Genomic DNA, 24,510 nt, shown 5'->3' with positions numbered 1-24,510 from the left:
TCTCATAGAAGTTGGAAGTTCACACAGGCTTCAGAAGGGGTTTTTACAGCTTAACATAATTATAAACAGTGTTCTAAGTCTTGTCAACTCAAGCATCTGAGGTAAATGATGCAGAGCAGAGAGATAAAGGAATAATACATGCTAACACAAAAGCACAAGGGATGGTTTGCGTCAAGTATGGACAGATAGAAAGCTTTGGGTTTGGAAAATTCATCACCATACTCATTCCAATTACAACTATGTGAAAAGGCTTATTCTCCAAAGACACAAGTAACAGCAAACAGATCTCCACTGATGAGGCTTTTCACTCTCTGTACAAAACTGTACAAAAACCAAATCCCTTAGACAGTCAGCAAATTGAATGATTCAGGCCAAAAATTATACACAGTATCAAGTTTCTTTCGGAACCACATAGTAAAGCAGATTGCTCAGTTTGGGTTGGATTTTCACTTGTTCCTGGAGGATAACTTCCTTTCCTTGAGTTTGACCAGGATTGTTTCCTGTTGGTGTTTTGTTTGTTTGTTTGTTTGTTTGTTTTAATGCTGATATCAATGTGCTACTGTACATGATTTTCACTGTAGTGGGTCAAGCATGTTGGGCTGTTCTTCCTAAAGGAGAAGTGATAATGGATCTGGAAAGAAAAAGCTTTAGCCACAAACTTTTACAGCATGACTAATCTGGCTCTTATTTGCTGTAACAATCTGCTGTGGGACCATAACCTTTAGAGGTACATGTTACATGGGGGATATATCAGGATTTTCTTAGGAGAAATGGTTGGAGGATAATCCCAGAAATGATTAATAATAACAATAATAGAAAGGGTAACATAGACACTGGTTCCATTACCTTTGCCAAAGAACTATCTCTGCTCATCAAATTAAGTTTGCTGCTTCTGGTGGAACCTAATACATCCCAGAGAAAGCATTGGAAGACAGAGTAAGGAAGAAGAGAACAGGGAAACATTTCCTTCTCTCCCAGGAAGCTGTCTAGGTCTTCACCAGAAGCCAAATGAGTATTCAACAACAAGCATGCAAAAATTAATTAGCAATTCACTTGTTCATAGTTTGATGCTTTTATTGACCATGTCTGAATCTCCTAACTGTACTTTTAACCTGGGTAGTTTGATTTAACATGTGGGAGAGGACCAACAACTGGACATGGCTATTTAGATTCATCACTGGTACCCAGTGAAACACATAAGGGAAGATGTTCATGCTTCGTGGCTATAGTAGCTTTGCAAGTATACTCCAAAGACCTAAAGAGACAGAAGACCTAGCTAAGCACCAACAGATTATGTTCTTCTATATCAAGCACCCTTCATCAGAACACAGACCATAGCAATCAGACAAAACATTTGGGCTCTCTGCAAACTTGTATAATAGCAAAGTAGCATCTCTGTCCTAGAATCTCTGACTGAAATTTGGGCTAATTAAATTACCAACATGGGCAGCATATGCAGAAAAAACATATGAATCATTGATACTAAATCAACAGAGAGATGTTGCAAAAATTCTAAAATATTGTTTATGTTTCATCCCTGTTAGAAATTTTTGGCTATTGACCAATTGTTAGATACCATATTTAATGCATTAATAAGCAGACATTTGACTATTTGATGGATGTTTTACATTTCTAACATGTTAGTGACTGCATTTTAAATATAATTCTTATTATTTAACTCTGTGTAAATACACTTTAGTAGCAAAATATTATTCTGGAAAGGCATTTGCCCTCCCCAGATTGCTAAAGAAGTCCTTGGCATAAGAACATTAAGAATTGTGCCATGGAGCATCCGTGCTGTTTCTGGACATGACACAGATAGCTGGAGCTGGGGCCCAATGCAGTTCATCCTGAAGAACTGTCATCTAATATACAACACTGTTCACACAAAGAAAGTTTTTTTTTTTTTTACAGGCACACACATAATTAGATATAAACCCCCGGATATTATAGAAGAAATATAAGCAAAACTAACAGAATTTAAATTACTTAACAATTAGCTAATATGCACATGGTTCTGCTAAAATAACCTGAGTACAAAGCTGGTCACTTTAACAAAAGTGACATACTCAGGAAGCTTCTACTATGCTGATCTTGGCTGAGTGAGTGTGTGGCCATTTTTTTCTCTATCTGAGCTGCTATAGAGGTTATCTTCAGAAACATGTTTGGTCTTCAACAGAGTAGAAAATCAAGTGTGTGCTTCATTCCTTTCTTATAGTTATTTAATAAGTAAGCTATAATAATAGAACTAAGTAGTGATATAATCATGTATAGAAACTCAAATGAACACCCAAACTCTATAGTGATGACTGTTATACATTGTTTTGCCAGGCGTTCTAGAAAAGACTTAAATTATTTTATAACCCTTTAAAGAAAAACATACAATTAAGAATATTTACATAGAATTCTTAGATAATTCAAATACACCTCAAGCCCTAGAACTAAGAAAATGACTAAGAGTAACTTGGTGTGATGATGGTGGTAGATTTGGCAGTGGTGGTGGTGACAATGAGAACAGTGGGAGGCTTCAATACCCACTCTTGGTAGTGGATAAAACAACTAGACAGACAACAATTAAGAAAGTAGAGAAATAACAACACATTTCTACTTCCCTTATAACCCAAAGAAAATTGGAAGCACGTGTCTATACCACAGCTTGAACACAAACAGACACAATTGTATAATTCATGGCTGCTAAAAAGATGGGCACAACTCAGGTATCGGTATTGGAGAGGTGGACAGGTAAAATGTTACATGTCCATTTGACGGAATATTACTTAGCACTAAGAACAGGATGAAGTCATCATATCTGACATGAATTCACCCAGAAAGCATCCTAAAGGAAAGAAGCCTGTGTTGTCTGATGACCTTCCACATATGGCTAACTTTTTAACATTGAGACACCACGTTGTCATCTACAAAGCACACACTGAGTCCTGAAAAACATTTCATTAATGTTCTAAATCCGCTCTGAGTTTTGAGGCCAAGATGCAGGCCATGAGCCTCAGGCTAAACACGTCTGCAAGTTTCAAAATGAGCAAACCCATGGAGACATAATTAGTTTAGGCTAGGGATTTTATACAAAGGTAATATGGAACAATAGATACAGCATTTTTTTTTGCAGCCAAAGAAAGTTAAATTAAGTAGTAGTAATAATTGCACAACTTAATAAATACATTTAAAACTGCTGAACTATACAGATTGAAAAGATAAGGCTTAACATGTTGATGACATCTTAGGAAGCAGTTACTTGCTTTATTAATTTGTTCTTTGACAGTATGATACTTGCATAGAATGCATTCTAGTCACAGATCTCTCTCCTCCCTCTCACTCATCTTCCACCCCTAACCTTCCTCCCACTGAGCTCCCATCCTGCTTTCATGTCCTTTTGTTTCAGTTTTTCTTTTTAAAAAGTTATTCTTAAGACATGAATGAATGAAAATGAAGACACCCTTTTATCTGAAATAGGACATCTAAGGGCTGGCCACCGGAGATCTGAAAAGATAACAGAACACGTGAAGTTCTCAGAACATCAAGCCACTCTGACACTTGACCAGAGCACCGTCTTCCTCAGTGTGAGTCACTCATCTGATTCCCCAACCTCTTCCTAGCCAGTTTTTCCCTTTCTTTCAACATGTGTTTAAGTATTTATAATATAAATTGAAACCCAGATATAGCACAAAACCTAAAAAAAAAAATCTCTTGCTAAAACACCGCATTAAAGTTTATGGTGGCTCACTTCCTTCTCTACATTGCCCTTGGAGTTCACAGTGAGGGGAAGGAAACCCCAGAAGGATATAGCCTGTCACAAGAAGCCACCCCACATGCAGAAAGGCTGGTGTTGCCACACAGTGTAATACAGTTATGCGGTGTATTCTAGACAACACTTTGTAAGTGCCGAATTCTCAGCCTTTGCATGACATGAGGGTCCTCCAGGAGGAAGTCTCTCTAAGCAGGACTGTTTCTAACTACATTTGGACAAGAGCTGGCCAAGACATCCAGGTAGACTGTCTGGCCATGGTATTTTAGGACTAAGGTAGACTTCAATAGCTTTTACATATGACAGGAAATTTAAAAACTCTCAGTTGGAGAATATTAATGAAACAAGGAAAATGAAACAGAAAACAGTTTTTCTGCAAGAGGCTAATATTTTAAAAGATAGTAAATGACACTTTAAAGTTGGTTAAATGAAATCAAGTGTGATCAGATGCCACTAACAAAAATGACAAATCATATGTTAAAATTTTTCAGTGACTACGCTACACCTCTTCATTCAAGGAATCGCTTTTGTATCAGAATAGCACGGCTATCCCTCAATAAAACCAAAAGAAAACAGAAAAGCCAAAACCAGACGACTCCCTCTCGTCTTCGAGAGCCTAAGATGTGTGCAGCAATGTCCTGAGCACTGTAAAAGAGGCCATAAGAGAGGAGGCCCAGTGAGAGGAGGCCCAGGAGTCCTGAGACTAGAGACACAGCTTCATAGCCACCAACAACTAAGCAAATACCGCGGGACGTGCCGATTTGATCACACACCTTAAACACTGACGTTTAAGCTGAGGCACGTATCCTGTCACTCTCAAGCACACGAGCAACACAGATGGGCAAATTGTCAGAGGCCTCTGACAACTGTGATTTCTCCCAGATTTCATCTACATGTCCAAATAAGTTCATATCCACCCCAAGGAAGAGAAAAAAAAAAACCAAAAACAAAACAGAAAAACAAAAAATAAGTCAGGGTTCTATCAAAATTCCAAACTGAACAACAGCAAACACCGCGCGCGCGCGCGTGTGTGTGTGTGTGTGTGTGTGTGTGTGTGTGTGTGTGTGTGTGTGTGTTTATTCTCCAGGATATGAACTTGTCAAACTTATTCAAATCTTAATGAATGACTGAACTTTCAAACTACAGACAAATCCTCTTGGAGGAAGCAATTAGCAGTTGCTGTAATTGCGACCACATTAACTGGGCTGTTTTTATGTAAACGGCTTCTTCACTTCTGGTGGAAAGCCCTGTCCTTGAGAGTAATGAAGTGCTTGAGCAAAAGATGAAGCCCTGAAATTGAACTCCTGAGGAAAATAATTTCACCGTGCCATAATTCTGCCTTGCAATATTGCCGCCAGGTCATAAGCCTGCTTGCACCTGGATCGCCGGTGAACACTGACTGTAAGAGATGGCTAAAACCTGTAGGTATGCTGTGAAATAGAGAAATATAAACATGCTGCCCTTTGTGAACTGGAGAAATAAAATAACTCTGCTTTTTCTCCATCACTAGCAAATCCATACCGTGACAGCGCCAAGTCAACTTCGGTTTTTCCCCTCTTAGTTCAGAATGAAAATAAATACTCTGGCTGGGACTAAGATGTGATCCCCTTTTCTAGGTGTCATGAATGGGAGAGGAAACAATGTGACCATGGATGGATGAGTTTTATATCATTTCTAATGACATAATCTTGCTGAGGGGAGTTTAAAAAAAAGAGGCAGGATAACTTCACAGAAGGCCTTCATATTGTGTGTGTGTGTGTGTGTGTGTGCGCGCGCGCACACACACACGTGCGCGTGCGCGCGTGTGCACGCATATTTTGTAGCAGAATGTCTTTACACACAAATCCACCACACTTCTGGAAGTGAGATAATCTTACTGAAGGTCTGGGGCTGTCTAGGGATGGAGTCACATTCCATAGTATGATGTCTCCTTATTCTGTCTTTTTTCTCTGGCCCACCTCTTTTTCTAGAAACACTAACTCCTCCTTTGCTTGGAGTTCACCCAGCAGGAGTTTGGCACTTTCCATTTTCCTGAAGGTGTGATCGTTTTCAGTCTCCAAAATGTCAAGTAACTGTCACCACTAATAAAAGAAGGAAGCAAGAGACAAAGAACACAAGCACTAGAGAGCAAACATAGATGTCCTCTGAAAGGCTCTACCCAGCAGGGGATTGAAACAGAGGTAGAGACCCACAGCCAAATGCTGGGCAGAGTGCAGGGAGTCTTATGGAAGAAGGGGGAGATAGAAGGACTTAGAGGGAACAGAAGTTCCACAAGGAGACCAACAAAGCCAAAAAATCCAGGCCCAGAGGTCCTGCAGAGACTAATGCATCAACCAAGGACAATGCATGGAGAAGACCTAGACTACCTGCTCAGATGTAGCCCATGGGCATCTCAGCCTCCATGTGGGTGTCCTAGTAAGGGGAGCAGGGCCTGTCTCTGACATGAACTTGGTTGCACTCTTTGATCACTTCCCTCAGCAGGGCAATCTTGCCAGGCCACAGAGGAAGAGGCTCCAGGCAGTCCTGATGAGACTTGATAAGCTAGGGTCAGACAGTAGGGGAGGAGGACTCCTCCTTTCAGTGGACTAGGGGAGGGGGATGAAGGGGAAGAGGGAGAAAGAGTGGGACCAGGAGTAGATGAGAGAGGGGGTTACAATCAGGATATAAAGTAAATAAATTTTAATAAAAATAATAAATAAATAAAAGACTGTAAGCACACCTCAAAAGCATATGGGGTGAGTTTTAATAATGCTCTCCTCTTTCTGTGTGGATGGGAAATCCCTCTAGCATGGACCTGAGAACACAGCAAGTGACTTCGCTTACTAAGTTAATAAATAACTTAAGCTCCTAACGGAGTAAGCAACTTTTACAAAGGGCTATAGCTCAGAAATGTTGAATCATATTTCCTTCTCCGTCCCAGTCTTGCCTGCAGAGCATTGCATGCCTGTATTTCAGATTTAAAGAACAGACATCCGCTAGGTATTCAGAATGAAGGGCTCTCACCAGGTACCTGTGTGACTTCAGAGCGTCAGTTGTCACTGACACAAAGGCATTCCTGTTCAGCAACTTCACACTTACTTGTATTCCTGTGACTCTGGTCCCCAGAGAGAGGAGGAGCTCTAGGCGTCCAGGCTGGAGTGGATTGGCTGGGGGACGTAGAGGGTGCCTCTGCGCTCTCATTATAAACTGCGTTTACGTAGATAACACCAGGCACTTCAACTTCACCATCAGTGACCAACGGTTCACTGCCGTTTGATTTAAAGTAAACCTTTTTTAGTGTTCCTGAAAGACAAAATACACACACATATATATATATATATATTTAAACATTTCTCAAAGTATTTATTCTTAAAAGAAAGAAGTAGACATCAAGAAAATGTTAGTGTTATTCACTTGCCATCCTAGGCAAACACAAAAAGCAAGACAAAAGCTTTAGAGCCACCATCTTCATGGGGACAGTGGCAAGTGAGAGTTTCTACTATCACATTCATTCTCAACCTTCCTAATGCTGTGATCCTTTAACACCTGTTCTTCATGTTGTGGTGACCCCCAACCATAAAATTATTTTTGTTGCTACTTCATAACGTAACTTTGCTACTGTTAGGAATGGTAATGTAAATATTTTTTGAGACAGAAGTTTGTTAAAAAGGGTTGTGACCCACAAGTTGAGAACTGTCAGACAGCCTTCAAGGAAACCATTGTTTTCTGCAGCACTTCATATTTACAGCTGTTTCTGGAACACAAAGACTTTGGGACAATTCTACCCCAGCTGACATGCACCAGGAATAAAAGACGATGAGTCCTATGGCATTCTTGTACCGCTGTCTCAGTTTCTCCATGTCACTTATCATTGTGACCAGGACACATGCCCCACACGGCTCTATACAGTACCTATTGCCTCAAGATAGTGAGACGTGCTTGCTTTCTGCTTCCTTGCTTTCTCCAGAGTCTGATTAAATCTTGTGATAAATAAAAATAACCAGACTCAAATATTTACCACAAAATATTATAGAAGGCAAAAAAGAATTAAACCCGTATTTTAGCACAAAATAAATGGAGAAGGTATATTACTTTTGTCTTTAACAAAAACAACATATGAGTATGACGTAAGAAAGGCTCAATGAACTTGGATTATTGACTGGCCACATTCACAAGACAGAGACCCAAATGGAAGATTATTGATAACTCCTTTATTTGTTTTCAGGCAGGATTTTTAAGACCATGAAAGAGATTTCGTAGTTTTAACAGAATCAAAACTGATAGTAGACTGCGCTCTGTGAGCACGGCACTGCAGTCAGGTTCAACAATGAAAGCAAATGAATGTGATATTGACCTATCCTGAGAAACACCCAAGGGAGATTTCTTTATATTCAAAAGCCATTTGCAGTGAATTGACTTTCACTTTTCTAAATATTCCCATGGACCATTAAACACAAAAGAAATGTAAATGTGATGTTTACTATCGGTCTACGAAAAAAAAAAGTTTTCTCTGCATGAGGAAAACATTAACTCCAAAATCAAAATGGCAAAGCAGCTGTCTCTTGCTAACTAACGTCAACAGTTTCATCTGCCAACGGTTTCTAAATAAAACACTGGACACAAAAACAAGCCGCATGATGCAGGTAACACACTCTTCAACCAGGAGTGGCGGTGAGGAAAGGTCAGGCACACGCAGAGAAGCGAAGCAACCTCTCCACTGTCTTCAGTCTTCAAGTGATTCAAAATCTATCCCAGATCACAAGAAATGTGCATGTAGGCGTCATTGTTACTTACAGTGCATTGCAAAAGCCCAGGAATCACATGTTTTGCGGTCTGTGAATGTGAGCAGTTAATAATCTGGGTTTATTGACTTTATTATTTTGTATGTTTTGCCATTACTTGCAATTTTGTTTCTGTGTTAATTACTCCTTTCTTTGCTTATTTCTGCATAGTTTTTCTTTAAGACCTTGAAAGAGATTTCGTAGATATCATATGACATATTCAGATAACATATTTCTGGCAATGTGGCTGTGTAACTAAGATCCACTGAGCTCATTCTTACCATGCTAACTCTGAATAGGCCAGCTTCGTCAACATACTTCCAGAAAATGCCCATTCCATACGTCTCTACCTCAAATTAATCCTACACAAATCAGGGCCTTGCCACATGAAATGCTTCAGCAGTTGTCCTTAATGTTTTTGTAATCACTAGTCTTATTAATAATCTTGCTTATATTTTTAACCTCACCATGGTGGCATCCGCTTGGCCTAAGGAGACCTTGGAAACAATAACATTTGTAGAAAATACTAATTTAGAGACCATGTTTCTTTAAAATTAACAAGCAGTTTCCTAGCCCTTAGCTCTGTGTGGCAAAGCAATTTGTCAGAAAACAGAGAAAGATAATGTTTGACGGTTGCTGAAGTTGACGTTATTGGAGGATATTTAGGAAAGAAGGAAGGTGGTGGGGTAGAGAAAGCAGAGGAGGGAAAAGAAGAGGAGAGATGGAGCAGAAAGTGGGTGTTGGGCGGGAGAATTCAAGGATGCACTTTTAAAAGACGGAACTTCCTAGAAAACTGTTTTCAGGCACCTCTGGAAACTGACAGCCTTCCAACATAGCCGGTCCTCACCTGCTAAGCATTCTTCTGAAAACATAAGAATGAGAAGCCAGTGGTACTAAATGAATTCAGCACGAGGAGGAGTACAAAGAGCCTGAGCACTAGGGGCCCCGAGTAGAGTTCAATCTAAAGTCACCCGTCCTGGTCTCCCTTCCAGTCTTCACGGTGCTGCTGTTCACAGCACAGTGTCCGCAGCTTGGACACCTCATTTTAAAATCCCATCATGGCCGCTTTCCACCTGGTAGTAAGGCAAACTGTTTCAAGTACTATGAAATTAGGAAAAGAGAAGCAGTACAAAGTTAGAGGCTCACTGCAGAGACCTCACCAGTCAATGCTTACTGTGTAGACACTGAAAAACAGCTCTTAGCTCATAGTAATTTCAAAATAGCTGTTAGTCATTTCTCTACAATAACAGCAAACAAAAAAGTGGTTTTTTTTTCTTTTCTTAGTACTACCAAGATATTTTTAAATTTCAATTTTCTTTTACCACAGCATGTATCCTAGCATCACAAAAGGGCTGGTTAAGCACTAACACACTTTTGGAATGAAGGAAGCATGGCTCTTTCAAGCTAGACTATCAGTAGACAGTATATCACATCAAGGATGTATGGCTCGAGAGTGTCTGGGCTCTAAAATAAAAACAGTTTAGCTAGGTCTAAGAACCAACCTGTGGATAAAATGACAGCAAGCCTTTAACATGTGTGGAAAAGCACACAAGTCAGCACGATAACACTTCCTCCAGAATGTTTAAATCCCAGTTCTCTGAACCTGTGACTCTGCAGCTTTGTTTTCCTTGCACTTAGATGCAGTGTACACACAATTCAACTAAGGATCTTAAGTTGGAACATTATCCTGACACATATTCACAAGGGTCCTTCAAGGGAAAAGCGTCAGTCGTAAAATACAGGAAAGGCTCACTGAGATACTGTTTCTAGAAATAAGAAAAGGTAATCAAATGGATTACTCCTCTAGAATTTCCAGAAAGAACTTTGCCCAGTAGGTTTATTTTGGATTTCTGACCTTCCTAGCTGTAAGATAACAGAGGAGTGCTGGAAGTTACCAAGGGTGCGATCATTTGTCACAGCAACACCAAGGAACTGCTGCAGGCTGCTAAGTGCCTTCACTATAAACATCAGTGAGTCGGCTGGCCAACAAGGCCTAGAAAAACGCAAAACCATTAAGCACTCCTCACAGAGTATTAGAGAGAAAGCAACTGAAGTTTATGATAGTTAACTCACCCAAGAACAAGCATACACACTGAGATATTCTGAGATATTTAGATAGATAGATAGATAGATAGATAGATAGATAGATAGATAGATATCATTGTATGTTTGCAGAATCTGCCTTTGATGTTGTGATTATATCTTGAGTCTTTGTCTATGCATAGCACATTTACTTCACATTTTCCACATGCCAGGAACTGCATAATTATTCTCTCCTAAAACAGATGACTTAGTAACGTGTTCCTGCCATCAAGATGTGCACAGATTCTTGAAGTGAAGCGAGCATGAAATCTAAAAAACACAAACTGTGTGCTTTGAGAACGGTCCACACAGGATGGTCTGCTGGCTACAAGTGAGGGAACAGTCTTCACTCCATTTGAGAAAGTCAGAAAGCATTTCTTAGGGGAAGAAACATCCTTGGAAATCTTCAAGGAGGATTACAGATGCTCCAGGTTGGAGCAAGGTATTTGTAGGGAATAAGAGGGGTGGTAATAGGGGTCAAGGCATTTTTCTAGACAGAACAAAAGACATGGAAAAGCCTTGCAGCAGTGAAGCACAGGGAACCAGAAAAAAGAAAAAAGGCTGGGAGGCAGCAGAGGTCAGACGTGAAGGCCACATCATGTCAGAGGTTTGAAAAGCATCACGTTGTGATGATGGACTTTTAGTGGGTCTTATTGGCCGATCACTGTATCTGTCAGGTGATATTTAAAGAGATCAGACACAGAGCAGAATTGCAAGCCAGTGTTACAAGCTAAGTGAGAGCTTCCAGAAGCAAAAACTGTAAGAACATGAGGGGAAGGTTTGCGTGCGTGGGACTCAGAAAGCACCCATGATCATGGTAAGTGTGCCTGTCCCTCTGTGCTGTTCACCGGATACTTCATCCTGTTCCATTCTAGTAATAAACACGGAGCTCTTGCAGTCTCCGGCCTCCTGGGTACAGTCTTCCAACAAGTTCAAAGACACAAGCAAAACTAAGCAGAGGCATTTAATTGCCACTATGACAGCCTCCAGACCTTTTATACAACAGCCACAAAGTTTAGGTAGACAGCTGTTCCATCCATGCAAATCTGGAAGCCCTGACTGGTACACACTTCCCCCACCAACATCCCACAAATCACCTGTGGAGTGAGTGAGAAATTAGCCTGGTGCTGTTATTGCTGTTGTTGATGATGATGATGTTACATAGCTGTGATCTAACCAGTCCTGGCTGATAAAAAAGAAAATGAGGGATGCAAACTCAACCTGTAGAGGTTTATTTTGCTGTAATTGGTTTGCATATAATTAGTATGAAATGCCTGGCAATTTTTAAAGGGAAAGGGTCAAGCTGAAGCAATGTAAAGAGCTCCTGTGGAATGCCTTGTCATGCTCCCCATAAAATACTCCCTCCATCATGCTCCCAGAGCACATCTGCTTACACTTTAGAGAAGGCACCTATGTGGAATTGTTCATCCCAAGACCCAGAAGAACACCCAGAATCAGCCCTGGCCTCCACCGTAACTGTGTTGGATGTACAAATGATAAATGGAGTGATGGGAGTGGATGACGTTGCCAAGGAAGGGATGAGTGTAAAGTGAGAAAGGAGTTTAAGACACCTTGACATTCACTGGACAAACAGAGAAAGATGAGCTTAAGGGAACAAAACGCAGAGAGAAGACACGGGCCCCTTGTTTCAAAGTCTGGTTAAAATAACTGTAAGTTCCAGATGCAGCGCGTTAGATAAAAGGGCTTTGGTAGCCGTGATAAGAAAGACCGACTGGTCTAGGAGGAAGGAAAGAGGAAGATCTATTGCACACAGGAGAGGATGGATAGGTACCGGGATCTCCCAGGGGTTTTGCTGGAGTGGAGCCTGAGAGCACAGCCTGCAGGTCAGGGTCCCTTGGAGGGTGGCTGTTTGGACTGCGCTTTGAGTACAAACCCTTTGATCATCATTTCAGGAAGCCTGAGGCATAGATCTAACTACAGCCTGAGGAATTTCTAAAGACATACACTTGTGTTTGAAAACTCTCTGTTGATGAATCTGTACCAGAAAGCTAATGTTATGAAAATAATCTGAAGATTTATATAAGCAACAAGAAATGAGAAGGTCATGGCAGATCATCAGCAACCTGATGTTTTCTGGTTTAAATAAGAACTTTGGAGAGAGTTTCATTGAAAATAGGGCTCAGAATCCAACATTATAAATTAACAAGTTCAGAGTCTTCTGACTCCCAGTTTTCATAAAAAGCTTTAAGCTGTTAAGAAATTTGCTAAGCAAAACAAGCAAAAACAAAACAACAAGAACAAAAAACCTGTGGTTTCCACCTCAGTAGTCTCAAACTCAGCTAGCCCGCTTGAGGGAAGGACCACCACTTTTTGAAGAATACTTTTCTCTTGAGTTCAAGAGAAGTAGGTGGGAAATATAAATCCCATTTCCCACGGTCTCTCTACCACGTTGCTTTTTCATTCTTCTTCAGGTCACAAATGAAAAGTCTAACGAGCTAAGTCTAGAGCTTTCATATCACAAAGAAATCTAGAAAGGTGACCTCAGACCCCACTTTATAAAACTACAGATAAAACAAGAATGATTACTTTTAGGCAGTGATGAGTTTAAGGTTTTTTATATAAGTCTTCAACACCCTGGGAAGGAAACATTCGGTAGTCTTCCAGGGAGACTTTTAGAAACATAACTGGTATGAACAAGAGTTTAAAAGTCAGTTCCAGCCAGACCCCACGATGATTAGGATTCCATGGCACATACTCAACCCATGTCACCCCAGTCTCAACACAGAACCAAACACATCTGTTAAAAGTCCAAACCAAACAGCTGGAGTGGGCTTTAGAGACAATCGGTGCTCTAGCATATGGTCTAAGGTACCCTCCACCCTTCAGCCACACAGAAGTAAAGGGGGAAAATGCTTATAATCAAGACATCACTGCCAAGATAAAAAGTAACAAGCCCCATCGCAAGTCCTTTGTAACTTATTTTGGTGTGATTGTTTTTTTAAAAAAGTGCTCAGTTCTATTCTTTTTCCATGTGGATACACAGGTATCCTAACACCTCATCTTTCAGAAACCATATTATGCTCACTGTACATTCTCAGTTCCTTTGCTGAAGGTCAAGTGAGCACACATATGTTGGAGAAAGGGAGCTGCATCTGGGCCCATTTTTGCCCTATGGGTCACCGTGTCTGTTGTAATTCCAATGCCCATGTGGTTTTGACAACTCTGTCTTTAAAATCCATTTTTTTAAGTCAAGTGTGATGGCTTCTAACTTTGGTCTTCTTGCTCAAGACTGCTCTAATTATATATGGATGACTGCTGAGCTCCCATATGAATTTTAGGATTTATTTTTCTTGAAAGTACTTAGTTTTCTTGGGTTGTATTTGTCCTTCTAGTATCTTCTGTAACATCAGATTTGTGTGTAGGTAGGATTTATTTTTTTTTCCTACTGGAATTTGGCTAGTTACTAAATCAAAGCTATCAAGTTCTTTGGTAGTGCAGTCCCTTTAACAGTAATAATCTGTGAAGACAATGAACACAGAACATCTGCTTCTTCCATGTATCCCAGTTGATTTCTTCAGAATACATGGGGCTCATGTGTTCAATCCCCCTTGCTCAAGTTTGTTTCTAATGATTTATTAGTGTTTTACATGTTGTGGGCATCAATGTGACACGAAAGCCCAATCAATAAATGCAAAAATAGTCTAATGGTACTAACTAGTCTAACTGTATAAAGCAAGGATGTTTGTGCACAACAAGCAGAACAGAAAGACAATGGAAAGTGTATCTGATAAAAGGTCAATGACTAAAATATATAAGGAACTCGCATAACTCAACAGCAATAAAACAGCCCGAGCTCTAAAAATGAACGAAAAGTAGACCTTCTCCAGTGAAGAAAACAACAACAAAAATTATCACCAGCTGTTCAATGGCATTAATAGTCAGAAAAACAAACAAACAGACCCCTACTGAGTTATCACCTTACTGCTCTCAGGATGGCTGTTGGATCGTTCTATCTTCTGAATGCTCCCTCATGGATGAAAAGGGAGCTCTTGAAACAGAATATTATAAGACCCACAAGGCCCCTCCCTGTGGTTATAGAGACAGTAAACATTTGCTGGAGAAGAGGAGATCAGTAGGGCCACAACATTGCCCAATCTTCATTTTACATCTACATCTTGGGGTCCATATGGACAATCCAAGCTTCTGAGAAGCTTCAAGATACAAACCTAACCTTCACCTTGGCCGCTCCTGTGAAGGGCTGCGTGGGATGCTGCATGTCGCTGCCCCTTCATAGCCTGCTGCTCAAATACATTACAAAGTTCTACTCTCCTCTCCAGAAGTCTGTTTACCATGCAGGCAGGAGCCCTGTGAGAATGTGAAAGGCTGGAGACAGATAGCACAACGTGAATCCCAGGATCTCAGAACAGTCCTTGTGGACATAGGAGCAACAGTAGGAGTTGGGACAGCATGTAGTTATCTTCCCCAACAATTAGAACTTCCCTAAAGTAAGCAGGATTTAATGAGAGTTTGTCAGCAAAGGTATGCAGCGGCATGAATCTCAGTTATAAAATACGAAATGTTTATGGGGCAAGATATTGCTTCACTATGAAATCATGCTGTGCGGAACGTAGAAAAATGCTTCTGAAGACGTGTCATGAGATTCCTACTTTGTGAAAGTTTACAGTGTTACAAACAGGATGTAATTTAGGGCTGGATGCTAATTAAGAGCCCCCACAATGCCACAAATGAATGTGCAAAATTATACTGCTGGTGTATGCCTAAGAGAAATGAAAATGTTTGCACACACAGAAACTTATACATGTATATGGCGCAGGATAACAGATAATTTATAGAGGCCCAAAGCTGAGAGTAATCCAAAAATGGTGGGTGATGTTAAGACAACACAGCAAATGCATGTATGGACTCACAGCAGTTGTGACAGTATGCACAAGACTTGTGCAAGTTCAAGTCATACCAAATCTCAGCATTGGCAGGGGAGGTGGGCATGAGGTCCCATCCCCAGCTAAGGAGCTGCTAGCAACTGATGGCTGCTGTGAGAGGGGCAATAGGCTTTCTTTAAGGTTACAGGCCCTGGCAAGTCAAGCAAGCTTCAGCGGAAAGCCACAGGTCTAAGAACGAAAGGAAAACATAAACAGGACTTGGTGGGTAGTTTTAAAAAAAAATAAAAAGGAGAAAAATTTTGATGGGTAGGGAAAGTAGAGTGGATCTGAGAGGACTTGAGGGGCGTGATTGAAATAGATTGTATAAAATCCCCCCAAAACAAATCACAATGAAATAAAAGAAAAACAACAAAACGCCAAAGTGCTGCTTCAGTAGCACCCTCTCCTGCCCTCTCTTCTGCAGTTACTAAGCAGGGGCGGGGAAGGGGGGCTCTTAACCACCAGATTAACTTTATATGAACACGGGACCTTGAGAATGAAAGGAAGTGCTCTGCTGTGTGTGAGCCATCCATAGTTTGGTGAGAATGGGGGTTTTAACAGTGATGAGGGCTGTGACCAAGGGAAGCTCCTAGGAGACAGATGTTTCCAGAGATGAAAAGTATGAATCTGGACAAAAGTCAAACACAGCAGCCACAGAGGGGCTCTGGAGAAAGGAGGGTGGGGCAGGGCTGCTGGGCGTTGGTCTTGGAAGAGGACAGCAGAGACGAGGCTCAGTGTTGTTGACTGGCCGCAGCTGACCCCTGATGTCCCACTAGTCCCCATCTATGCTCCTGGACAAGGCCAGGAGCATAGGCCCTCTTCTGTCTTCCTCTTACTTGGTAACTCTCTGACCACATGCTTGTCTCCCCTCCCTCAGCATTTGAGCAGCTCAGGAGTTCCCAGATCCCTTCCTTTCTTCTCTGCCTCCATCTTTCTCCTCTCTCTTCTTGTCCATTTTTTTCTTTACCTGATCTTTGGCTTTGGCTTTTAATTAACATGTTTTCTCTTCAAATGTCACAGTCCCCCTGATTTTTCAGTTATGCCTGATATCCCGTCATCCTTCAGGGTAGCCGGGCTCCATCTCAGCATCTCTGCTGATGCCTCCGCTTTGTTTCTGGGGCAGAGGGGTGAAGGTAAATTCGAAAGACAACCATAATATAAATATTATATGGAGTTTTAATTTCTTGTTATATTTTCCCCAAGAAAATGCCATGTTGGGGTTCTTATATTCCTCTATTTTTTGGCTAAGGCCAAATTTACAGAAGACACATACACAGATGTTGTGATCTTACTGAACTTCGTTGTCTCATGGCACTCCTAACGTACAAACTGATCTTCCAGTGAGCTTCCACTGGCCTGCATCATTCTACTCCCCCTGAAAAATCTGTCAGCCCAACCTAAAAAGCTACACATCAGTCTTTACTTCTTTTCCTCTATTACCATAAAATCCAACCTATCTTGATTTCTGCTTATTTTAATGTATCTAAGACCTCACTTCAAACTTGAGTCAATCTTAATTTAAGTCACAGCCATAGCCATAAGCAAGTCTACCTTCCTTTACTTCTTTCTGCCATTGTTTGCAGCTACAAGCATGGTCAGATTTCTTCTTCCTTGGGAAGATCCTCCAGCTGTAACCCAATGCCCATCACAAGGAGTGTCAAACATTCTCACAGCAAACAAACACAACCCTTCTTCTACATCCACACAACCAACTAACCCCAAATTGACACTATTGAGGGCAAGAAAAAAGTGCATCTGCCCTGACCATCTACAGACCTTATTTTCTTCTGATTATTTCCTAAGCAGTAGAGCAACTACTAACATTACATTCATGTTTCACTAGGTATCACGAGTGATCTAAATGTCATTCTAAGTAGCCAGAGAGTGTACATAGATTGTGTACAAACACTCCATTGTCTCATACAAGGCACGTAGGCTAATATGGGTTTTGGTATCCTAGGAAGGCCTTGGAACGTATCCTCAGTGGATAGCACGACTTTCCCATAAACATCACATATGATCCTATATACATATAAATGGGCATTTGGTATTTACTAGAACCAATTTTCCCTGTCAATTCTAAATGTATGGCTTTCCTAAGCCAATTTATGAAAAAAATAATAATGGTTTGCTTTGATAAAATTACAATTTTTAAATCTTTAGTGCTGGAATTTGATCACCACTAACTTGCTCTTTGTTTCCTGTTTCATTTGATCTCATGCATCCTTTAAAAAGTCTGATTTACCATGAAATTTGCAGGCAAATGGTGGGATCTAGAAAAGATCATCCTGAGTGAGGTATCCCAGAAGCAGAAAGACACACATGGTATATACTCACTTATAAGTGGATATTAGACATATAATATAGGAAAATCATGCTAAAAGCTGTACACCTAAGGAAGCTAAGTAAGAAGGAGGACCCTGGGTAAGATGTTCAATCTTCATTCAGAAAGGCAAATGAGATGGACATTGGAAGAGGGAGAAAACAGGGAACAGGACTAGAGCCCATCACAAAGGGCCTCTGAAAGACTCCACCTAGCAGGGTTATCAAAACATATGATAAGACTCATAGCCAAACTTTGGGCAGAGTGCAGGGAATCTTATGAAAGAAGGGAGAGATAGAAAGACCTGGAGAGAACAGGAGTTCCACAAAGGGTGCAACAGAACCAAAAATCTGGGCACAGGGGTCTTTTGTGAGACAGATACTCCAACCAAGGACCGTGCATGGAGATAACTTAGAACCCCTGCACAGATGTAGCCCAAGGCAGCTCAGTATCCAAGAGAGTTCCCCAATAATAGGAACAGGGACTGTCTCTGACATGAACTCATGGGCTGGCTCCTGGATCACCTCACCCTGAGGTGAGTCTTATCAGTCCACAGAGGAAGACAAAAAAAAACAGTCATGATGAGACCTGATACACTATGGTCAGATGGAAGGGGAGGAAGACCTCCCCTATTATTGGACTGGGAGGGGAGCATAGGAGAAGAAGAGAAAGGGAGGAAGGGATTGAGAGGGGATGGGGGAGAGAGTACAGCTGGGATACAAAGTGAATAAACTATAGTTAATAAAATAATCCAGTGCTATAAAAAAAGAATGCTTTCATCAGAAGGAAAAAAAAAAGCCTGATTTACAGCACTAGTGGACAGCAATTATCACAGGCTGTTGGTTTTTCCAAGAGACCGCCTTTTTAGCTTCGTCTGCTGTTCATTAAACCGTGATGGGAATATGTAAATAAATAGCACAGATTACTTGGTCGCTGGAGTCTACCTGGTTAAAATCTGATGCGTATGCTGGAGAGGCTGTGGAGAAAGGGGAACCCTTCTCCACTGTTGGTGGGAATGTAAACTGGTACAACCACTCTGGAAATCAATCTGGCGCTTTCTCAGACAACTAGGAATAGCGCTTCCTCAAGATCCAACCATACCACTCCTAGGCATATACCCAAAAGAGGCTCAAGTACACAAAAAGGACATTTGCTCAACCATGTTTGTAGCAGCTTTATTTGTAATAGCCAGAAGCTGGAAACAGCCCAGATGCCCCTCAACTGAAGAATGGATGCAGAAACTGTGGTACATCTATACAATGGAATATTACTCAGCAATGAAAAATAAGGAAATCATGAAATTTGCAGGTAAATAGTGGGACCTGGAAAGGATCATCCTGAGTGAGTTGTCCCAGAAGCAAAAAGACACACACAGTATATACTCACTCATATAAACATACAACATAGAATAAACCCACTAAAATCTGTACATCTAAACAAACTAAGCAAAAGAGAGGACCCTAACTAAAATGTTCAATCCCCATCCTGAAAGGCAAAGAGGATGGACATCAGAAGAAAAAGAAAACAGGAAACAACTTAGGAACCTGCTATAGAGGGCCTCTGAAAGCCAGAAGAAGAAAACAGGAAACAACCTCTGAACCTGCCACAGAGGGCCCCTGAAAGCCTCTGCCGTGCAGACTGTCAAAGCAGATGCTGAGCCTGATGGCCAACTGACAGGCAGAATGAATGGAATTTTATGTAAGAAGTGGGAAATATTTAAGAGCTGGAGAGGACAGGAACTCCACAAGGAGAGCAACAGAACAAGAAAATTTGAACACAGGGAACTTCCCAGAGACTCATACTCCAACCAAGGACTATCCATGGAGATAACCTAGAACCCTGACAATGCAACCACTTCTGATGAGAACTGATAGACTAAGATCAGAAAGAAGGAGAGGAGGACCTCCCCTAGCAGTGGACTTGGGGAGGGGTATGCATGCAGAAAGGGGAGGGAGGGTGGGACCGGGAGGGGAGGCAGGAGAAGCTTATGGGGGGATACAAAATGAATAAAGTGTAATTAATAAAAGTTAAAAAAAAAGAAGGGACTTAAAAAAATCTGATGTGTAACGTTTTGAGTGTGTCTCGAAGAGCTTGATTTTCAAAGACAAAGAAAAGGCTGATTTGGTGTAGCTCTTAATCTTCCCCCCCTCGACACTCTGAAAACCAATGACTGACATACTAAAGCCCTGACCCTCACTGTGACAGACACGATCCACTGGCATGTGCACTGCGTTCATAGAGCTGCATTTTCAAGTGTTGCCCATGGTTTACTCAGTTTCTGATGTCTACCTTTGTAGTCAGGGAGTTACTTGGCTCCTGCCCTTGCTACTGCCCTCATCCTGGATTTCTGCTCAACTCACTGAAAAGGCTCGGATGCTAATTAACCCCCTATGTTATACTGTGTCAAAGCGCTTTCTATACACCTCTGTCTCCAGCTTGTGTGTCCTGTGTGACATTCTTTCCTTGCAGCTGTGAGCACCTACGAAAGATGACTAGTCTAGTTAGTACTCAGTTTTCATGGTGATTGTTTTCTTTATAAGCATCGTTGGCATTAATAGCAATAGCAGGTCATGTGGTTACATGGCTGAAACTCCAGGTTTTCCCAAGGGAAGCCAAAGACCACATTCTCACTGATTTGACCTAACAAGTTAGGGTGGAGTACAAGCTGCCTTCTAAACCATATGAATGGTAATTTTGACTTCCTTTAGTAAGGGCATCACCCACCCACGAAGGACAGCAGGATGGCCAGCAGCACGATGAGGGCGCAGATGCAGGGGATGAGCACCAGCAGGAGGAAGCGTAGCAAACTGGCCGTCACCAGCTTCCGAGGACAGCCCTCGCCCACGCTGCTGTCGGCTCTCAAGACCTGATGGAAGAGGGAGAAACGAAACATGGCTTTAGTATCGGGGGCTGGCATGAAACTTTACACTACAGCTGTCCTTTCAGGGAGGCGCTGTTCCTAAGAGGTTTGATACTGTGTACTTGAGGGCATGAATAATGCTGTCCAAAAACAGTCATGAGCAATTGAATGACTACAAGCACAAATAAGTCCTTCTCTTCCCCAGCCTCTTTCCTCCCTTTTTCCTCTTCACTTTTGTCCTCACCCTCTTCCTTTTCTCCTTCCTTCTCTTCCTTCCTCTTCTCCTTTTCCCCCATCCTAAGCAGTCTATCAACTTTCCTTGTTACTTTTTTGTTACTTACTCTGATTTTTTTCATTAGATAAACTTTTAATGATATATCAGCTTGTTTGTTTGCTTGCTTTAAAGAAGCACTTATCAGTTTGGCAATATTCCAAATGCCGTGAATTACCATGGCATTACCCTTCCTCAGCCAGATGTGGACAAAGCCAGGGCTGTCTGACAGTAATAAAATACTGGTACAGACAGGACATTAACTGGGCTTCATTCTTATTTGTCTCAGTTCCAACCCACGTCTGCACGCACACACATCTGGGTAAAATGAGTTTCCAGGCCTTCACAATTCTACAGGGTTAAGTATTACTAATCACGCATCTACTAGAAGTCCAACAGGGAGAGACCATCACGGGTGTCAGTGAAACAGAGCTGGGCTAGCTCTGCTGCTCCCCTCCCCCATTCTCTCACAGCCCATCCATGAGAGCGAGAGACAGACCACAGTGATGACTCAAGAGTTCTTGTCAGCAAATGCTTTACATTGTGTGAAGTTCAAGCTCCTGTCTGGGAATTTGTTTATTACAAATGGCTAGCTGAAGGCAGAAGCTTTCTCAGCAGAAGCCTGAGATGCTGCTAAAAGTGCTTCAGTTATGACAGGCTGCTGTCCTGGTGCCCAGAACAAGGATAGCTCCTAGTTCTTGAGCCCCAGCCTTGCTCTCCTGACGGCTTCGGCACTCGGTCTGCTAACCTCTGCAGGTTTTTGAAACACCATTGTTCAGCCCTGAACTGCCTCTCTTGTTATGTTGTGCAGACCCTGTTCTGGGTGGTGACCAACCCAAACCCAAAATTAATTTGCTTCTCTTTCCCTACTTCCAAACTAATTCTCTCCTGCTTTTTGTATATTCACAGAAACTCTACTGTTCTAACAACCCCAATAACAAGCACTTCCCCCCCCCCGAACCACTGCCACACATGGCCAGTACTCTTCCTCTTTAATATATATGTAACTTTCAATAACAGAACAGCCCTGCATAAATACTTTTCATTATCAAGACTGCTCCAACAGAATGGTCCTGTAGTAGTGTTAGAACTTCCTGGCTGACCCATGGTCATTCCCAGGACATGCAAAGGAAATGAGCTGGCATTCAATAGGTTCTTCCGAGGCATACAGTAAGAAGTGTCTGCACAGAATGCAATGGTGTCTCCAGTAACTTTAAGAATTCTCCAGGAAAGATGTTCTTTGAAAGAACATGTGATGTGAGCTTAGGAAGGGCTTCATTTATTAGACTCATGTGGCTACTAACCCATTTCCACAGCGCCTGGTTCAAGGCACCAGCCAAGGTGAGTTTATTTAGTCAGTCTGCAATTGATTCTGAAGCAGATAGAGGGATGGCATAATAAAATAGGAGGTCTGAGACAGCACCTCAATCACAGCTCTGTCACTGGACAGGGGGCACCCTTTCAGGCTTGCAGATGGTGTTTATCTGATGGGACTTCAGACCAACAAAGATAGCGACAGAATCAGTTTACTCAATTAGGTATTGAATGCCTGCAATAAGTCTAACAATGATTTCAAACCAATGATCTCTCCAAATCGCATACCTTATAGGAGTTACACTGCCATGAGAACTCAAGGATAGGAATATGGTTTCCTGTGGAAGGCCTGTAGAGAGGATGCACTTCAACCAACATAATTCTAAAAAAAGTAACCCCGAAAGAGTACATAAGAGGAGACAAGACAGCCACAGCACTAAAGGATCTTGAACTTTCTTTGACTCCTCCCTGCAATGAAATGACAGAAGCCATCTCTTTATTAAGATGGTCATGGGACTATTTTAGGGATAACTGTTCCAGGTTACCCATGGCTTCTTGATGTCCAGTATGCTATAGCAAACACATTCCAGTTAGTACTCGCAAGGGAAGAATCAGAAGCAGGGAGTTCTACGATTCCATACAAGTGCATATCAGTAAGTGCCTAACCTTCAGAAACTACACTCCCGATTAGTCTAAACATTTTTACCAATGGCTAAGAAACCAAATCCTTTATTTTTTTTCTTTTTTTTAAGGAAGGGAAGGAGGAACTACTGAAGACAACTCAGTTTAGCACTGTCTTCTCAGCCACATGGTTCCTGCCTGCACTCTTGGCTCCTGAAGACTGTGGCTAGAAGTGTTGTGTCCGTTACATATCTGTTAGGCTCTGAACACCATGCAGTGTAGAGCTGGTGAATTTAAAACTTTCTTCTCAGACTCTTCTGCTAAAAAAAAAAAAAAAAAAAAAAAAAAAAAAAAAAAAAAAAAAAAAAAACCCTAACTGACCCTTCCACTTCTGCTACAAACCCTGCCACCTCTGTTCAAGAGTCCTACATTCACCTTTTAATCCTCCCCCTCCATCCTCTCCACTCCCCCTCCATCCCTCCCTCCTGTATCACCACATCCTCTATGGACAGCTTTTTACCAAACTTAAAATCTTAATTAAGTCTGAGGCTAGGGAAATGGCAAGCACAAAGATCTGAGTTCAGATTCCCAACACCCAGGGAACTTCTGGATGGGTTTGATGGCTTGCCTGTAATTCCAGCCTTGGAAGGGAGAGACGTGGGATCCCTGGAGAAAGCAGGTAAGTGAGACTAGCCAGGCTCTGGGTTTCTTTGAGGGACCCTTCCTCAGTGAATAAGGTACAAATCTGTGGAAGATGATTCTTGATGTCATCCTGGGTTCTACACACACACACACACACACACACGCAAAAGCATATATATACATATATATATACATATATATATGTATATATATATGTATATATACATATATGTATATATACATAAAGCATATATATATACATATATATATACATATATATATACATATATATATACATATATATACACACACACACACAGGCACACAAATGCACACCATACACACACACAGGAAAAAGTGAGGAAGAGGAGCAATCTTCAGTCTCTGCTAATTTCATCAATCCTCGAGCCTACATCCCACTCCAGTCACTGGAGGGAATTAACAATTTTCAAATAAATGAGTAAATTAAATCACCCAAACAAAATTATTCTGCAGTTATGCAAACGACTTCTTTTAAAATAATGTTTCCCTAGAGATTGCCCCACATGGACTCTATTCCTGAATCAAAGTCTCTCCAGTGGAAACTGTATTTGCAGATGCACAACCATTATAATGTTAAGTGAGATACGGGTCTTTGTATGGAAAGCATCCTAAAGTTAGTAAACTTTAGTTAAACCAAAGTAAGGAAACTTCCCAGGTTTCCTAGGACTGTAAGTGGAAGCTTACATTCAGACCTCATTATTATAAACTTTGGTGTCAAATAGAAAACTGTGTTGTAGAAAGTAAAGTGTAGTGGATCTTACTATAAACAAAACCACAAACGCCACCATGCTGAGATACAACAAGTGGCTCTGACACTGCCAACCCCAAATCAGAAATCCCTTGGCAATTCTGCTTTCTGGCACATTAAATGTTGTCTTTGTCAGCAGCTTCTTCTTCTTCTTCTTCTTCTTCTTCTTCTTCTTCTTCTTCTTCT

The 24,510-nt window shown here is 41.4% G+C and overlaps 1 protein-coding gene across 2 annotated transcripts in view; it reads right to left on the bottom strand.

Annotated features, from left to right (window-relative positions):
- Window positions 1-24,510, bottom strand: part of Corin (corin, serine peptidase) — a 208,065-nt gene that overhangs the window by 161,551 nt on the left and 22,004 nt on the right. For both annotated transcript variants that reach the window (XM_055629339.1, XM_055629338.1), the window contains exons 2-3: window positions 20,551-20,692; window positions 6,839-7,042 (exon numbers count right to left, since the gene is read on the bottom strand). In XM_055629339.1, coding sequence (XP_055485314.1) covers window positions 6,839-7,042; window positions 20,551-20,692 — 346 coding nt within the window. The remainder of the gene's footprint in view (window positions 1-6,838; window positions 7,043-20,550; window positions 20,693-24,510) is intronic.

Source organism: Psammomys obesus, unplaced genomic scaffold (assembly GCF_907164565.1).
Source record: "Psammomys obesus unplaced genomic scaffold, mPsaObe1.curated_primary_1811, whole genome shotgun sequence".
In the NCBI taxonomy this organism is placed as follows: domain Eukaryota; kingdom Metazoa; phylum Chordata; class Mammalia; order Rodentia; family Muridae; genus Psammomys; species Psammomys obesus.
This window is presented reverse-complemented; position numbering and strand designations above follow the sequence as displayed.